At 39.9% G+C, this 15,952-nt stretch overlaps 1 protein-coding gene across 3 annotated transcripts in view; it reads right to left on the bottom strand.

Annotated features, from left to right (window-relative positions):
* LOC307161392 (zinc finger protein 521) overlaps positions 1 to 15,952 on the bottom strand; it is a 99,726-nt gene that overhangs the window by 45,169 nt on the left and 38,605 nt on the right. For 2 of the 3 annotated variants that reach the window (XM_079876061.1, XM_079876059.1), the window contains 2 exons: positions 1,548 to 4,996; positions 1,226 to 1,310 (listed from right to left, as the gene is read on the bottom strand). In XM_079876061.1, the coding sequence (XP_079732187.1) occupies positions 1,226 to 1,310; positions 1,548 to 4,996 (3,534 nt within the window). The remainder of the gene's footprint in view (positions 1 to 1,225; positions 1,311 to 1,547; positions 4,997 to 15,952) is intronic. The other variant, XM_079876060.1, reaches the window with a different exon arrangement.

Raw genomic sequence — 15,952 nt, 5'->3', positions numbered from 1 at the left:
AAGCTTTAGAGGATGATGGAAATTTGCCATCTTTCCTTTTGCATCATCTCGCATCATCAGAAATATGCTGGTGACAATAATGGTGAAAAATCAAATGTTCTTGGCTAGAGGGGGGGGTTGATAATGCAAGTGGTCTCTGAATGAAAGTCAAGTTATCTGTGGCGCTGAAGCCTTTCTACATCTTCAACAACAGACAAACCAACCGAACAGCAAATATGGATTTGGGCCATTCAAGCTGTGAGTTCCTATCTGCAGGCACCTCAGGGCTCCTGTGGCCAAGACCAATCCCTAACATTCAGTTCACACCTACCTCCACCTCCTTGCCTTATCGGTGTGAGATCTGATTGCTTTCTGAAAGATATCTCTGTGGAAATCGGCAATATTAATGACTGTAAATCAAATATGCACAAAAGAAAGCACACTTTTCTATATTTACAAACCACAAGGCCAGGTTACAAGGACCTACAAGGCTTTTGTGCTCATGTTTAACAGCCTCCAATTCTCTACATATTGAGTTATTGATGGCAATAAAACAGGGACATGTGCTTAGAAACAACACCCTGAAGAGCAGCGCCTGCTCCATTACATACGCTAATAGCACTGACAGCTGAGCGCAGATGACCCCACGGCCCCCGTTTCACCTCATCTTTACAGATGGCCATTAACAGGAGGAATTATGCTCTTTTTTCAAGGGAAAAGGTATTTAAAGCTTCTCAAATCAGGCTTTTGTTTTTCCCTTTGCAGTTTTGGCACATGCTGGTTGAGAGGGAATTACAGTCCAGATTTACACACACTTGATGTGAGACTGCAACAGAATGCGCTTCAGCAGAACCAACTGAAAATGAAAAGCTTCAATATCTATTGAGAAAAATGGACTTCAAGCAGAGAGGCAATTCAGTTAAAACATTCTTTTTCCACAAAACCCCTTAAATCATGAATAGGAACAACTAAGAGTAACAAATAAAGAACAAGAGAGAAGATAGCCACAGAGATAAGCCTGAAATACATTTCACACTGAAACTTTGTTCTCTTTGAAATTCTTTAACAATATATATATTTCAGTGGGTTTTCAAGTAATATCATTAAGGTGTAATAAATAAATAAAAAATAATCTGAACCAAATGGAAATAAAGGAAAGAGGGGTCACGTTGGGGTCACATACCCAAAATTGACATTAATATATCTTTAGCCAGTTGTTACAGATCCAATTGAAATTAAGTCTTACCTAGCATATGATTGGCAACATGGACCTGAATGTCCCATTTACTGTAAAAGACCATCTGACACTTGATGCACTGGTAAGTCTTCTTCTGAACAGTGGGGAAAAAAAGAAACATCAAATAAAGATGAATAGTGTTGGACAATAATGTTTAAACAAGCAAATACATGTCTTTTGTATGCATAAAAAATATTTGTTGTTGTTTTTCCCACTTCTCTTTAATTAAATAAACGGTACTATACAATAAATCTTTAAAAACAATAATTATCACTATTGTATTGATGGCAAATATACTGAGTATGTGGGTTTACTGTGAGGCACACCTTACCTCGTCACTTTGGGTGGGGCTAACTCGTGACATGGGGGAGCCCTCGGGAGTCCTGAAATGAGCACCCTCTGGTGTTTGGTCTTTGTGTACTGTCTGCAGGTGTGCCTGAAGCTCCGCCTCTGACTCGAATTTAACATTGCAGCTGGAACAACGGGTCTTGGAAATTGAGGGTGATACTGATGAAGACGAGGAAGAAGAAGAGAGAGTCTTTCTCTTCACAGGACCAGGGCTAAGGCTCTCCCCTTGGGTCCATCCAGCAGCAGGACCCGTTGATGTTTGAGACCCATGATGCAACTGTTTCCCTCCATTTACAGTTGAGCTCTTGCTACCAGCAGCATTGACACATAACGTGCACAGGCCATATGTCAAACCATTAATGTCAAGTTTCACCAAGTCCTGCTTAGAGTAGAACTCTTTGAGACATGCAGCACACTTGAAGACTTTCTGGCTTTGACTGTGTTGAAGTTGTGTGGCAGCTGAACATGCAGTTTGGTGATTTGTAGATGCTGGTCCAGTCTTCTGCATGTGAAAGGTGCCGTGGATCTTGAGTTCTAGGGTTGAGGTGACAGTCTGCATGCAGACAACACAGCGGAAACCAGTCAAAGAGTTACGCAAATCTGGATGCATCTGACAATGCTCTAGGAAGTCGTCCTCACTCTGCAGAGGTAATTTGCAAATCCGGCAGCTTCCAGTGTCCAGGCTTTTGCTGTGAGTGACCTTGTGTTCTGTCAGAGTAAGTAGTGAAGGGAAGCGTTCTCCACAAATGGGACACATGTAGTGTTTGACAGGCCCTATGTGTGTTTGCATGTGCTCCCGAAGTCCTCCCTCCGAGAAGAAGGTTCTAGAGCAGACATTGCATTTGTGGTTTCCCTTGATCATTTCTGCCTTTCTCTTGTGCATAGCACTCTCTCCTGGGCGAATGTTATGGTCACGAAATTGGTGATTGGTTAGGAGGGACTCCATGGTATAGGATGCACCACAGATGTCACAGCTATACATGACCTCTGAGGTATCAAAGTCTTCTTCGCTGCCATCATGACTGTTGCGAGACTCCCCTGCACCAGTTCCTCCATGGCTGTTGGTCAGAAAGCCCTGGAAGTCCCCATCATCTTTGGCAACTGAATCACCGCTACCTGACATGGATCCATTGGTGCTGCAGTTCTGGGTCTTTCCCTCAAACACACAATGCTTTTCACGAAGGTGACGTTCAAGCAGATAAACAGCATGGAAGGCTTTGCAGCAAAAGTGACAATTGTATTTCTTGCTATGGGTGGTAATATGACACTGCAGCTCTACTTCTGTGCCAAAGGACTCACCACAAAAAATGCAACGGTGTGAGCAGCCCTGATTTTCAAGGTGACTATGTTTGACATGCAATTGAAGGTCAGCCTCATGCCTGAAATCCCAGTTGCAAGAAGTACATCGGTATACCTTCTTCTCATTACTGTGCTTCACTGCAAGATGGAGTTGAGTTGACACTTTAGAGTCAAACACCTCCTGGCAGAGAGTACAGCGAAAAAACATGAAGGTGTGCATATCCAAGAGATGTTTCTGCAAGTCATCAACGGATGTGAATTGCTTGTCACAGCTCTCACAGATGTAGTATGTAGACATGATGGTGAAATGAACAGTCACGTGTTTAAGCAGAGACTCCTGGTTAGGAAAGTCCTTGTTGCACTGTGGACAGGTAAGCTGTGGCACGACTCCATCAAGGTGGGTCTTTAGGTGTGTCTGGAAAAGGTCTAAGCTGGTGTACTTAGCCCCACACTGGTTACAAATGAACTCGCTTGAACATAAGGAAGTGCTGTTCTGTTTGAATAGTGAGGCCTGTTCTACAGACACTGGGGATGAGGGGCTGAGGACTCGCAGAGATCTTCTCCCATTGTTGATATAATTCAGTGCAAGAGGGATGTTCTTGTGGTTCTCCTTTATGTGTTTGTTAAGCTTTAGAACACTGTTAAAAATGGGGGAGTTGGTACAGTAAGAGCAAGAATAGATCTCCACAACAGGATCTTTTGGAGTGACGGCTAGAGGAGAGTCAAATTGCAAGCTTCCAGAGTCACAATGGGTCTGTCTGACATGTTCCTCTAGAGTGGCCTCAGTTAAAAATCCCATAAAGCACTTGGGGCAAAAGAATGCATTGCTTTCTTTGGCTACTGGACTAGGAAAGCCATGTGAGTGCCGTATGTGCTCTTGCAGAGCATTAAGATCTCCAAGCACCTCTGGGCAGAAATTGCACTGTAGCAGGCCATCAGACAGGTTAGCAAGTACACCTGAGGGATCCTCAGCATTGTGGATCTGTTTCAGGTGTTCGTTCAAATTGCAAAGGGATGGAAGGATCTCCAAGCAAAATTGGCAAGTATGCGCCTGCTCTGGCTTGTCAACATGCTTTGTTTTAAGATGAATCTGCAGCACAGCGAGGCTTGAGAAAACTTGTTTGTTGCAGTAAATGCAGCTGTATTCAATTTTTGGCTGTTTGGCAGATCGCCTATACACGTCATTATGAGTGGCCCTCTTTCTTCTCCCACGTGTCTTGGGGACTGTGGAAACGGTCTCCATCATAGACAAACTGTCAACAGAAAGGTTAGAGTCTGGGGTAGTGCTTGAAACAGAAGTATAACCTAAGGGCAACACGGAGGGGCTATTGCTGGACTCTGGTATTTGGTGAATATCCATGTGAGTGTACAGCTCTTCTACAGTGGGGAAGTTCTCAAAGCACACAGTGCATGTGTTGTTCTTCTGGTCTCTTCCATGCACCTGATCGATGTGGCTAAGAAGCTTTCCTTCATCACTGAACGGCTCGTGACAATAAATGCACTGCAGACCAGGTTCTAGACTCCCTCCTACAGGAGAAGAGCACTCTGGGTGGCTTTCTGCAATGTGCTTCTGCAGTTCTTCAGGCATGTCGAAACCCTCCTCACAGCGGCTGCATTTGCGTGTCTCTTTTAACCTCCATTCTTGAGGAGACAATCCTTTCACTCCATCCTTCCCACGTTCATGCACCTGCATGTGCCCATGAAGCGAGTTGGTGGACAAGAACCCACGGCGGCACACTGGGCATTTATGGGGCTTGTTGGCAGCGTGTGTTTTCATATGGATCTTTAGATGATCACTGCGTGAGAAAGCAGAGTCACAGTCTCCGCAGTGGTACTTTTTGTCACCAGTGTGAAGCTTGATGTGTCGGTCACGGCTGCGCTTGTGCTTGAACAAGCGACTGCAGTATGTGCAGCTGAAGGGAAGTTTATCTCTGTGACTTTGTTCGTGGCACTTAAGGAAACTCAGGCGACTGAAGGATTTTGCACAAAACTGGCATGGGTAGGGTAGGTTGGCACCTCCTTCATCCTCACCATATTCATAGTCATCGACATGGCCTGGAGATGTGTGGTCTTTACTAGATGGCGAGGATGCAGGCCAAGAGCAGGATGGGTCATCTTCTATATCAGTTCCATCTGTCAAAAGACAAGACAGATTATGTTAACTTTTTACTGTTTTTTGTTATACAGATGCAACAGGATGTCTGTCTTCTAACAAAATGGCATTTTTGAGAAATCTCTCCTTTCAAAATTATATTTTTTTATGGTCAAGGTAGATGAAAAGCAAGGTCCATTACACCATGTATTCCAATAATATTTGCAAGTATGCTAATCTCTGGTAGGAGTTATTATTCATTAGCCAAGGACTTGTTTTAGGAAAGTTACAATAATATGTTATAGAAAATGACTTCTAGATTTGCTGACAATTCACAGACCCCAGCCTTTATCACTCCAGTTGTCTAGAGGCAATTCTATCTGTTTCCTGATGATATGCTACCATGATTTAAGTGCCCCTCGATAACACAGAATTATCAAGAATAGCGTCAGTTCTGGCAGGTCACGTTAGTCAAGCTCGCATCAGCTTACTCTCAGCTGATCCACATCTACCTATAGGAATGCGACGCCTATCACTGTATAAATATATAAGCTCCTTCATTATTATCAGCAGCTATCGCATTTCTCAGGAACTAATTACTAGGGGTGGGCAAAAAAATCGATTCACATATGAATCGCGATTCAAACTTTACCGATTCAAAATCGATTCATAGAATTCCAAAAATCGATTCTTGTTTTTTTATTTTTTTTTTTATTGAAATATATATTTTTTGGTATTGTCCTGAAATGAGTCTAGCTTGCCATTCCCATAGATGGCGCAGCATCGAATTCACACTTGCACTACGCCTGCACACTCTTGTCATAGCCAAAAGAAGAAGTGCAGCAGAAGCGGAGCAGAAGGAAGGCTGGCTGGCTGGCTGTGTGGCGTGTCTGTTTTTATTTCGGCTCCCATTAACAGGTTAGAGCTTGCACACAGCCTGCGTGACACGCGCGTCTCAGGTGTGGCCCGAGTCGTGCGGAAAACGCGTGCATGAAATAGAACCGACGCCTATTTTTCTCGCGACACGCAAGCGTGTTGGAAGCGTTTCCAGGCAAAATATGTCATTTTGACACGAATATTCATATTAATAAATGACATTTTGATGTTTGAAAGTCTAGGTTTTGACATAAATGCAGATATAATGTAGGCTTATTGTATTTTTTTTATCGATTTTCAAAAATTACACCTGTCAATACAGAACGAAATATTCTGTAGCCTATTTTGCCGTCAATAGCCTACTCCTTAAACTACATTTAGCAGTATTGTTTGTTTGATCTGACTACAGCACTTTAAAGCTAAATGTAAAAAAAAAATTATTTAAGTTTTAATTTAAACTTGAATTAAATGTATTTGAAAGCTCGCCAAAGCTTGGCACTTTGCACTGTTTAGTTGCAAAAGTTTTTATGAAGACAAAGTAATATCAAACTTCATTTAATTTGTTATTTCTTTTCTTTTAAATTGTATGTCTACTGCAATCACAAAGGAAAAAGTCAACTACATTTACATACTGTGAATCGTTTTTTGAATCGAGAATCGTTTTTGAATCGAAAATCGATTTTGAATCGAATCTTGAGACTAAAAATCGGTATCGAATCGAATCGTGAAATTTTCTGAATCGTGCACCCCTACTAATTACCCTCCACCATCCCCAGCTCCTCCTCTCGTCAGTCAGGATTTGGCATTCTGATTACCCTTGAATCAGAATAAATTCTCGAATGATGTTGTACTTTAAAATCTTGAATTAATGATATCTGCATACATTCATGTTGGTTGTGTTCCGTTTACCCTAAGGGGGGTTATTACTGCTCTCCCTGCTCTTATCCATGCTAGGCTGCATGGATGCACAGGGAGTTCTCGCCCAGAACGGAACCATACCGCCAATTCAAACTGTATGCTAATTGTCAATCGTATTTGATGATAGTGGTCCTGACAGAAATGTGTTAATATGCGTGTCAAAAAATATATATGCACCGCTTAAGCTGTTCTTTTTTATATGCAATATTTTATCTACATATGCTTTGAAACTATGTATCATGATGTGCATTATGGAAATAAATTTGACTTTAACACGAAGTACTGTCATGTTTTTAATTTTATATAATTTGTTCTGTGCGCGAGTGGCTGTAATGTGTTGTAGTTATATACTTGAAGTATATACCCAACAGAGTTTGCAATCATTCAAAAGATGACCAGCCACAGCAAACAAGTAAAATTTCCTCCAATATAAGGAAAGTCCAAGTTGGTCGACTAATCGACCAGTCGGTTGTTGAATGACAGTGAGGTGAACTACTGAGTTTATTAGTTGTATATGAAACAAATTTAAAGTGAGATGCAATTTTCAAATAAGTAATAGTCACCTTTTTGCGAGCATTTTGGCACACTGATAGCATGTTGTAATTTATTTATGCTAATAGTCAGCACTGGAAAGGACTAAAACCGAAAGGTTTTGTCTCCCAAATTCATCCAATTTAAAGCATCCATTATTACATTGCTCTGAAAAAGTAAGTACACCCAATGAAAAGCATTGCTTCTTTTTTCTTTTTCTTTTTTGGACTTGATATGTTCCGGTGCTGATTTGTTATAGTGTGGTGCCCACACTCCCAGGTGTCTGTCAGAACAGAAAAATGACCACTTTAAAATAGTTGCAGTACAAAAAAAGTCTCAAACTGTTGGATGTTGTGCAATCACCATATTTATAACCTAACAGTAATGAACTTTTGCACGCAGAGCGAGACTCACCCCAGGGACAAAAGTTATGACATAGTTTATTACCTATTAATTACACTATTTGAAGGGCTTTGCTTAGTGTCCGTATATCCCAAACAAATATGTCTGATCAGGAGCTGGTGGACATATGCAACCTAATTATACAGGCCTTCTTTAAAACGTCTCGGTTACGTATGTAAACCTTGTTCCCTGAAGGAGGGAACAGAGACGTCACATAGGGTCAGTAAACCTACGAATTGGGATATCAATTCATCGGTTCACTGACCTGACATGAGAGTGACCGACTTAAAGGGAACTAACTAGTTCTTCATACAAACCATAAACTGGTCAATTTTTCCACATCCCTTCTTAAATAATGGAGTGAATTGGCAATGAGGCTTTGCTGGGAAATGGAAAAAACAAGGGGAAATGGCTAGGATTTATGAGACATCTTCAAGCAACCTACTCGCATATTCATGTCTCTTCCATTGTTTTTACCTCAGGTTCGGCCAGGGTAACATGCATTTATGAGCACTCAAGCCATGACAGCCTATCTTCAGGAAACAGATAACAATAGAGGTTGACCTGCTGTTCCTCTAATCACACAGCTTTACACAGCTCAGCCCAAGATACACAATCTGAATAATTATCCCTTTTCTATTGCACAGTTTAGGTCTAAAAAAGTATCACCAATGCTCAGTCACAATGCTAACACAAATGGTTCCCCATAATGCAATAAAATATATAATAATGTACTTCCGATCAGCAAGCCAACTGTGATTTAACACACTTTAACATGTCAATGTCAGGATTGTCTAGTGTCCATGAGCAAGTGTGTGAACACTGACTGATGGGATCAGAGTCAGGGCAAAAGAAAGCATGTTTTTGTCTCTCTTCCTTGTCTTGTTTTTACCCTTACTTCACTCAGACAAGAAATGTGCAGGACGCTAGCCGCCTGAGTAAATAAAAGCCAGAGTCTCATGGGTCCTCATCCCCGGCTCATGGCAGCGGGCTCTGTGTGCCTGCCAAAGGGGATGCTGGTCCTGAAAACCTACACCCTACAGCAGAGGGTCTGTCTTTGTTGGCCTGCCAAAGCCTTCCTGAGCATCACTCGTCCAACATCCTGCCACTCTAGAGAGGAAGACCTCCATCGTATGGGCTGACGTTGGTGCAGGATTTGATTTTGTTTTTAAGCATACAGTGCATGTAGCTCTTCAAGTAACCCATTTTTCTGCTCTGCACAGCTGGAAACACTTTTAACATCAGCTTTATGAGTGCTTGGAAATGGAATAATGCATTTTAATAGTTAAGTATAACTACTGTTGCTCCATTTAAGGTCCCTATTGCACTGAAACATTAAGGTCTTTCTTATTACTGTCTTTATTTATAATAAGTAAACTAAATTAAACCAACAAACAAAATGTTTTTGGTTTAATCTTAAGTACAAATTTTACTTTTAAATATAGTTAATTTAGTGTATGTATGTATGTGTATATATGTGTGTGTATATATATATTAAGTTTTTAAGTTTAAGGTTAAATTTAAGTAACTAAAACATTAATAAGTTGAGAAAAACTCATATTTGAATGTAACAAATTATAATATTTTTTAAAAATTTGGTCAAAAGTATATATTTTTTGTGTGTATCCATTTTAATGGCTTCTATAAAGATGTAGATCTGTAAAGAACCATTATAACTGAAGTTTGGTAATTATTTATTGCTGGAAAATAACTACATAAAAAGGTGCTGAATCACCTGAATACTTCAGATTTATTGTGTTCCTTAGGGGAAAAATAAGAGTTCCTTCTGTTGACATTTGAAGGTTTAGCTGAGTGAATATGTCCTGAAAGCACCATACGTTGCTAACTAACTGCCCACTGGTGTGGTCACTTTAAAGGAAGCAGACAGGAAGAAATGACATGAACACATGTTTAAAGGGAAATCTCTTAGTTCAGAGGAAGATGTGATGAGCTGTAAGGGTGATAATGAACAGTTTGTGAAAACAATGGAAAAATGCTAGTCCTTCTCAGGAATGAGAAGCTCATATTTTCATTAAAGCGTTTACACAAATGATTCATGTTTAAACTATGCATTATTTGAGCTTTCTTAAATTTGTCCAGATCTATAGGCAAAAAAAAGCTTCCTTCTTTGTAGCAGTCATCATGCAAAAGATATGTAGAATTAAATGAACTCAAACGGGTAGGTGTCACCAGTCTCAGGCTAGAATGCATAATGTGTAGGTGTTCAGGCAATACTTTCAAAATGGGAAGTATCCAGATGGGCTGCCTGGGGTCGCACTGACCTCCCCTAAAATGTATTTTGCCAACCCAGCTGCCATGACAAAATTCAAAATGATGATCGGACATCTCCCAAGTCGGAAGCGTCAATAACCCAATTTATTTAGGCTTGACCTTAAAGCAGAAGCAAAAGCTGTGTCACCAATGACACTCAATGACTCAGTCTAGAGGTGTCTGACATGAAACACAGCATAAGCGCTCACTGTGAAGTCAAGTAGGAACATTTCACTATGAATAAGGTTTATGTTCGTATCAAAACTGATGCTTAACATATGCAAAAAAAAAAAAAAAAAATAAAGGAAAATATCAGTTCTAAGTATACATACAATTAACTCTTTCCCCGCCAGCATTTTTGAAAAAAGTTGCCAGCCACTGCCAGCGTTTTTGATCATTTTCACAAAAAAGTTCATGGGCCCTCACAAAAATGTCCATGGGCCCCCAGAATATTTTGTTGTATGAATATTGCAATATATCAAAAGAAAGAACAGAGCCTCTGCTTAAAAACAAAAACAAAAAAACTTTTATTCTAACTTTATGCATTCTTTTTTATCAACACTCGAATGTGGGTTTCATAAAAAGCAACATTTTGAGCAAAAAACTGAGAAAAATCACGTTTTTGTCAAAGACCGCCTCGATCGGATTCAGAACGATGATCAAAACACAGATGGAGTAGATCGAGTCCATCAACACCTCCAAAGCTTCACAGTCCTAAAACTCGTCCTGGGTCGACATTTTTATTTAGTAACTTGTTGATGATCACGATATTTTACATATGCATCTGATTACATATGAGATTGTTTGTTTCTTGCATCTTCTTTGCATGTGTTTAGATCAGGAGATTCAGTACTCTTTCGCAAGATGCGTCATAGTGCCCCCTACCGTATAACAGTGAAAACACGGACACCTGGAAACAATCAGTGTTTGGAGAGGAAAGAGTTAAGTGTATATTCACACTTGCAGTTCAGTTCACTTGGTTCATTTGGTCCGGACCCAAAAAAATGAAACAATTTAGGGTGTGTCCACAATTGCCATGTTTGGTTGTATTAAACCGAACCCTGGTGCGATTGCTCTGTTAGTGCGGTTCATTTCAACAAGTGTGAACGCTGCCATCTGAACCATCTGAAGTATGTTTGGAAGCGGACAGAGACTCATCTTTTCAGCGTCTCGTTCCACTTGTTTGGAGGCACCAGGGGTCAGATGGCAGCGTTCATACTTATTCAAATGAACCGTACTAACAGAGAAATCACACCAGAGTTCACTTTAATCCAACCTAACATGCCAAATGTGAACACACCCTGAAAGTGCATGCTATTAGCAGTCTTACACAGGCATCTTGTTATATTAACATTTAAAGTTAATATTTGAAATTTAAGTGAGAAACAATTACAGGAACTTCCAAAACTTGACATCACTTATTATTATCGCTGTTGGTTATAATACTAATACCAATGAAGTTTGGTTGTGCCTCATCTGAATGAGTGTGTGCTTCACACTGAGTTCGCCAGTGCCTTAGTTCTTTAAACTGTATTTAAGCTGGAATATTACTTTCACTGTGACGTTTCAGCATTTGAAGGCTCCTTTCCTTGCGTGACATAGGAATGCATTGATGAATTTCACTTGTAGATCAGCTAGAGTCTTCATCCATCATAATTTCCAACAGGCGATGGCTAAGATGTTTAATCTTGTTCAGGAGGCCAGTTACTGACTCTTCAGCTGTGATTGCATCATGCTGACCTAAATTCCCGGACCGCTGAGAAAAACATAATCTAGCCAAATATCACTAGAAAAGTAGTTTTGGATATATTTTCTACCATTGTTACGAGACCTGAATATGATAGCAGGGATGACGTGTTGGAGGCTTTGGGTCATTGTAAAGCACTGTAGCCATAGTTCATATTAAATGCACACACTGATACGAATTGGCATGACAATACGCAATAACCTTCAGAAAATGTATTTTACAAAATTACACTCATCCAGTATTGATATCTGCATATGAGAAGATCCAGTATGACTCATATGTCACTGCAAGAATTAATGTACTGACAAGCATTTATGGTAAACTAAAATGTACTTTAATGCCATTTATATTGAAATTTGTATGTCATGTATTTCAATATATTTGTCATTACACAGCTGTAAAGGCCCGTTCACACCAAGGACAATAACTATAGCGATAACGTTTAAGATATAGCTCTAAAAATCATTCTAAATATAAAAAAACAGCAGAGTCCACAGCACAACTATAACAATAACGACACTGAGAAACAATGTGTTGGAATCATTTTCAGAACGATTTTTTTTTCCAGCTGATGAACAATAAAAACATTGACAGCCAATCAGAATCCTTCCTGCTTTAAGAGCTCGAGCATTTAAAGCGACAGACGACAAAACTGAAGTGCGCTTATAATAAACAGCACGATATCGGCCGCAGGTGTGGATGAAATACAGTTATCGTTATAGTTATCATTCTTGGTGTGAACGGGACTTAATGGTGAAGATGAGTACAAATTTATAGTACATTTAAAAATACTGTATATTATCTTGTATTATCAAATAAAACTACAGTTCAAAAATCACATACTTTAGAATGTTAGTCAAAATAAGTGTTCTTTAAAGGAGAACTCGGCAACTCTAGCGAACTCTAGTCACTTCTTCGCTGATTTTTCCTTTTGTTGTTGCATGTTTTCCCCACGAGCTCCCCCTACAGCTGTGGTGGGGCGTATATTTCACAACACGGTCGTAAAAAACTCACTTGCGGCGGCCTCCTCCCCCTCTCTACCGCTGCTCATGTGCGTTTGTTTTGATCGGAGCAAGCCAACTGTATCGTGTGGAGCTATGTCTACCGAGGTGGGTAATCTGGTAATACATCATACATGCGTGTGTGTTTATGTCGAATTGCCGTAAAGCAATTCGTGTTTCGCGCTCGTTCTCGTTCTCGTTCTCGCTTCTCGCTTCTCACGTGACTTCCAATTTCTATCTTGCCGGGACGTTGCAAGGTTGGTTTTCCGCCTGGGAACGCTGGGGGGAGCGGGGAAAGTCACCAATATCACCAGAACAGGTTGTTTAACCATCCAAATGAATTCTATACAGTTTTATTAAGTTAAAAAAGTTACCAAGTTCTCCTTTAAAACACAACAAAAGATCATTAAAACAATGATTGAAAGCAAAACTTTAATGTGGCATTATTATAAAACACTTTCTAGAAGTGTATTAAGAAACAGTCATTAAAGTGCACTCTCCTAAAGTACACTTCAGTGTCGTTATTTTTATATTATCTACAAGTAAAAACATTTTTAAAACAAACTTTTAAGATTTGAAGTAAGTGCACGATCAATCCAGCTGAGCGCTCCTGTTGTTCACGAGGGCCATGTGAGATCCGAGCACGCGTCTGACACACACAGCTTCTGTCCACCACAGGAGAGCAGCAGCGCGTCAACGGGCTCGTCCACATTTACCCGCACTAACACTTGGTCAGTGTCCCAGAAATCACACAGCACAGGTGGACACCCAGAAAGACGGAGACAAATGAAAGATTGGGACATGAAAACTAGGACAGCCTCTCCTTCTGTTCTCCAGATTTACTGTGCGAGAAAACATCGATCGAGACAAAGAGACTGCCGAGACCCGATATTGATCAGAACGCGTCTGGATTCCTTCAATAAAGGAGACATATTTTTAAAAAAAGCTGATCGCAGAGATTTTATGATGATCGATAATAGGACAATCGTGATGGAAAAGCGGATATTTTCAGCTTAATGCTGGCGTTAGCGCGGTTGATCAGGGTGTTTGTATCAGCTCTTCGCTCCATTATTCAGCTGGTCCTCGGGCTCATCTCAGCGTGAAGCGCTCAGGGAGTGAAGTGCTGCTGAGCAGGTCAGGTATGAGTGAGCAAACAGGAAGGCTCTGCCCGGGGCCTTGGCTGGGTCTCTGTCCCCTGCGGCCCACCGGGGGGAGGGCAATCTGTCCCCCAGCAGAGCCCAGCCCGGCCCGGCCCAGCCCGGCCCGCTTCACTGGTTCCCCACCCTGAGAGAGCGAGTGCCACATACACCAGTGTGTGCTCGGCTACAACCAATACAGGCGGCCAAGAAAAAGCAGATGGATGAGCCAAACAAACTCCAACTGCTCATAGCAGTTCATATGTCTGTTTCACACCAGACACATTTCCCAGCATGTCTTGTTTCCACAACTTCAAAATGGCAAACAGTTTGTGACAACGCTTATTGGTATCAGGAGTAGCTCTAAAGGGGTTTGTTGCCCCAGTGTCCGTACGTTTGTTCTCTGTTTTTATTTTATTTCATTTTTTTATTTAATTTTTTTGGAAAGACAAATACTTACGTTCTACCTAATATTCAACAATTTGCATGCTTGTTTTGAAAAAAGGGCCTTGGATATAAATTAAGATCTTAAAGGGATATGGTATGGAATATTACAGTATATACAATAAATTATTTATCCTTTTTTTTCTAATTCATGTTCCTGGTAATCTTGAATCAGAATAACTTCCCCTCCCTCTTCTCTTCTCTTCTCTGATGACGTAGGCGGGGCAACCTGTCACTCACATGAGATTCACCACTACCAAACCACCACCATCCAATCAATTCCCACAGACAAAATCAAGCCCCACCCTACATGTATTCTTCTTCTTTCACTTGGATTTAAAAAAGACCTTAAGATTGTTAAGTAATATATTCTATACATCTATTTGCAAATAGACAGTCATGTAAATGATAGCCTATGTTTTTTGGTAACATTTATTTTACTTTAAGGTGACATAGTTGCATGTTACTACTAGGGATGGGTATTGATAACCGGGTAAATTTTAGAACCGGTTCCAAATTTCCAAGAACCGGTGACTCGATAAGAAATGCGCATTTCAATTCCGCTTATCGGTTCCTGTGTGCATTTTAATGTGATTTAAACCATTCATTTTCTGTGCTGCACACATCCAAAACGTGAGCACAGAAAAAGTGTTTTTAATGTGATTTTAAACCTATACTGTCACAGATGCACGCAGCATAGAAAAAAAAACGCTTGAATGGATCCGTGCAACTCTTAAAATGACAGCAGCCTAATATCCCCTGTCTCTATAATAACACTAATCAAACAACAAAAGACTCAATAACTTTGTAACTATATTTGTAATGTAGATTTTATTTATAAAGTGCAGTGTTATTTTACATTTGATTACAGTTTCTGTACCTGAATACCTGAAAATCTTAAAACACTATTTCAATCGAATATTTGTTCAGTAGTATTTATTTGTAGCGAATGCTAATTTATTTGTTCTTTTTTAATTACTGAGTGTTTACTTGTCTTTAATAATGCTTGAAATTTAAATTAGTTAGGCTAGTTGTTTATCTATGGTATCTTTAAACCCCAGGCAAACTTTTCTTGTGTAAGTGTTCTTTAGCCTGTTGATTTTTGTTCATGATATTCAGCTACAATGAAATATTTTGCAATAAGACTTAAAATAAATGTGAATGATATCTACTTTTTTTTTTTTTACCTTATTGGAATCTAAATTAGGAATCGATAAGAATCGGAATCATTAAAATTGAAACGATACCCAACCCTATTCTTTACCACAATTTATTTAATAGTTTCAATGGAACCGGAATCACAACAGGGATCTTTAGACGGAACCAGAACCGGAAAATTTCGTACAATTCCCAACCCTAGTTACTACATTTCCAACCTTCTCACTATAGTAATAACAGTAAATTATGCATAATTACAGGTAACTAACCCTAAACCAAATCCTAACCGTAACTCTATAGTACATGTAGTCAATTAGCATTGCCCAGTAATTATTTTAGTATTTACAATGTAAGTATGTCACCTTAAAATAAAGTATAACCTTATTCAAAATGGTAAAATGTGCAAATGTAGTGTGTTTCATTAGATGAGAAAGAAAAGAGGGTTTATTTATGAAAAGACGGTAACACTTTATTTTACAGTGTCCTTGTTACATATGTAACATGTACTTACCA

Source organism: Squalius cephalus, assembly GCF_949319135.1.
Source record: "Squalius cephalus genome assembly, chromosome: 7".
Taxonomy (NCBI): Eukaryota; Metazoa; Chordata; class Actinopteri; order Cypriniformes; family Leuciscidae; genus Squalius; species Squalius cephalus.
Note: the sequence above shows the minus strand (reverse complement) of the source record. Positions and strands in the feature narration are given on the sequence as shown.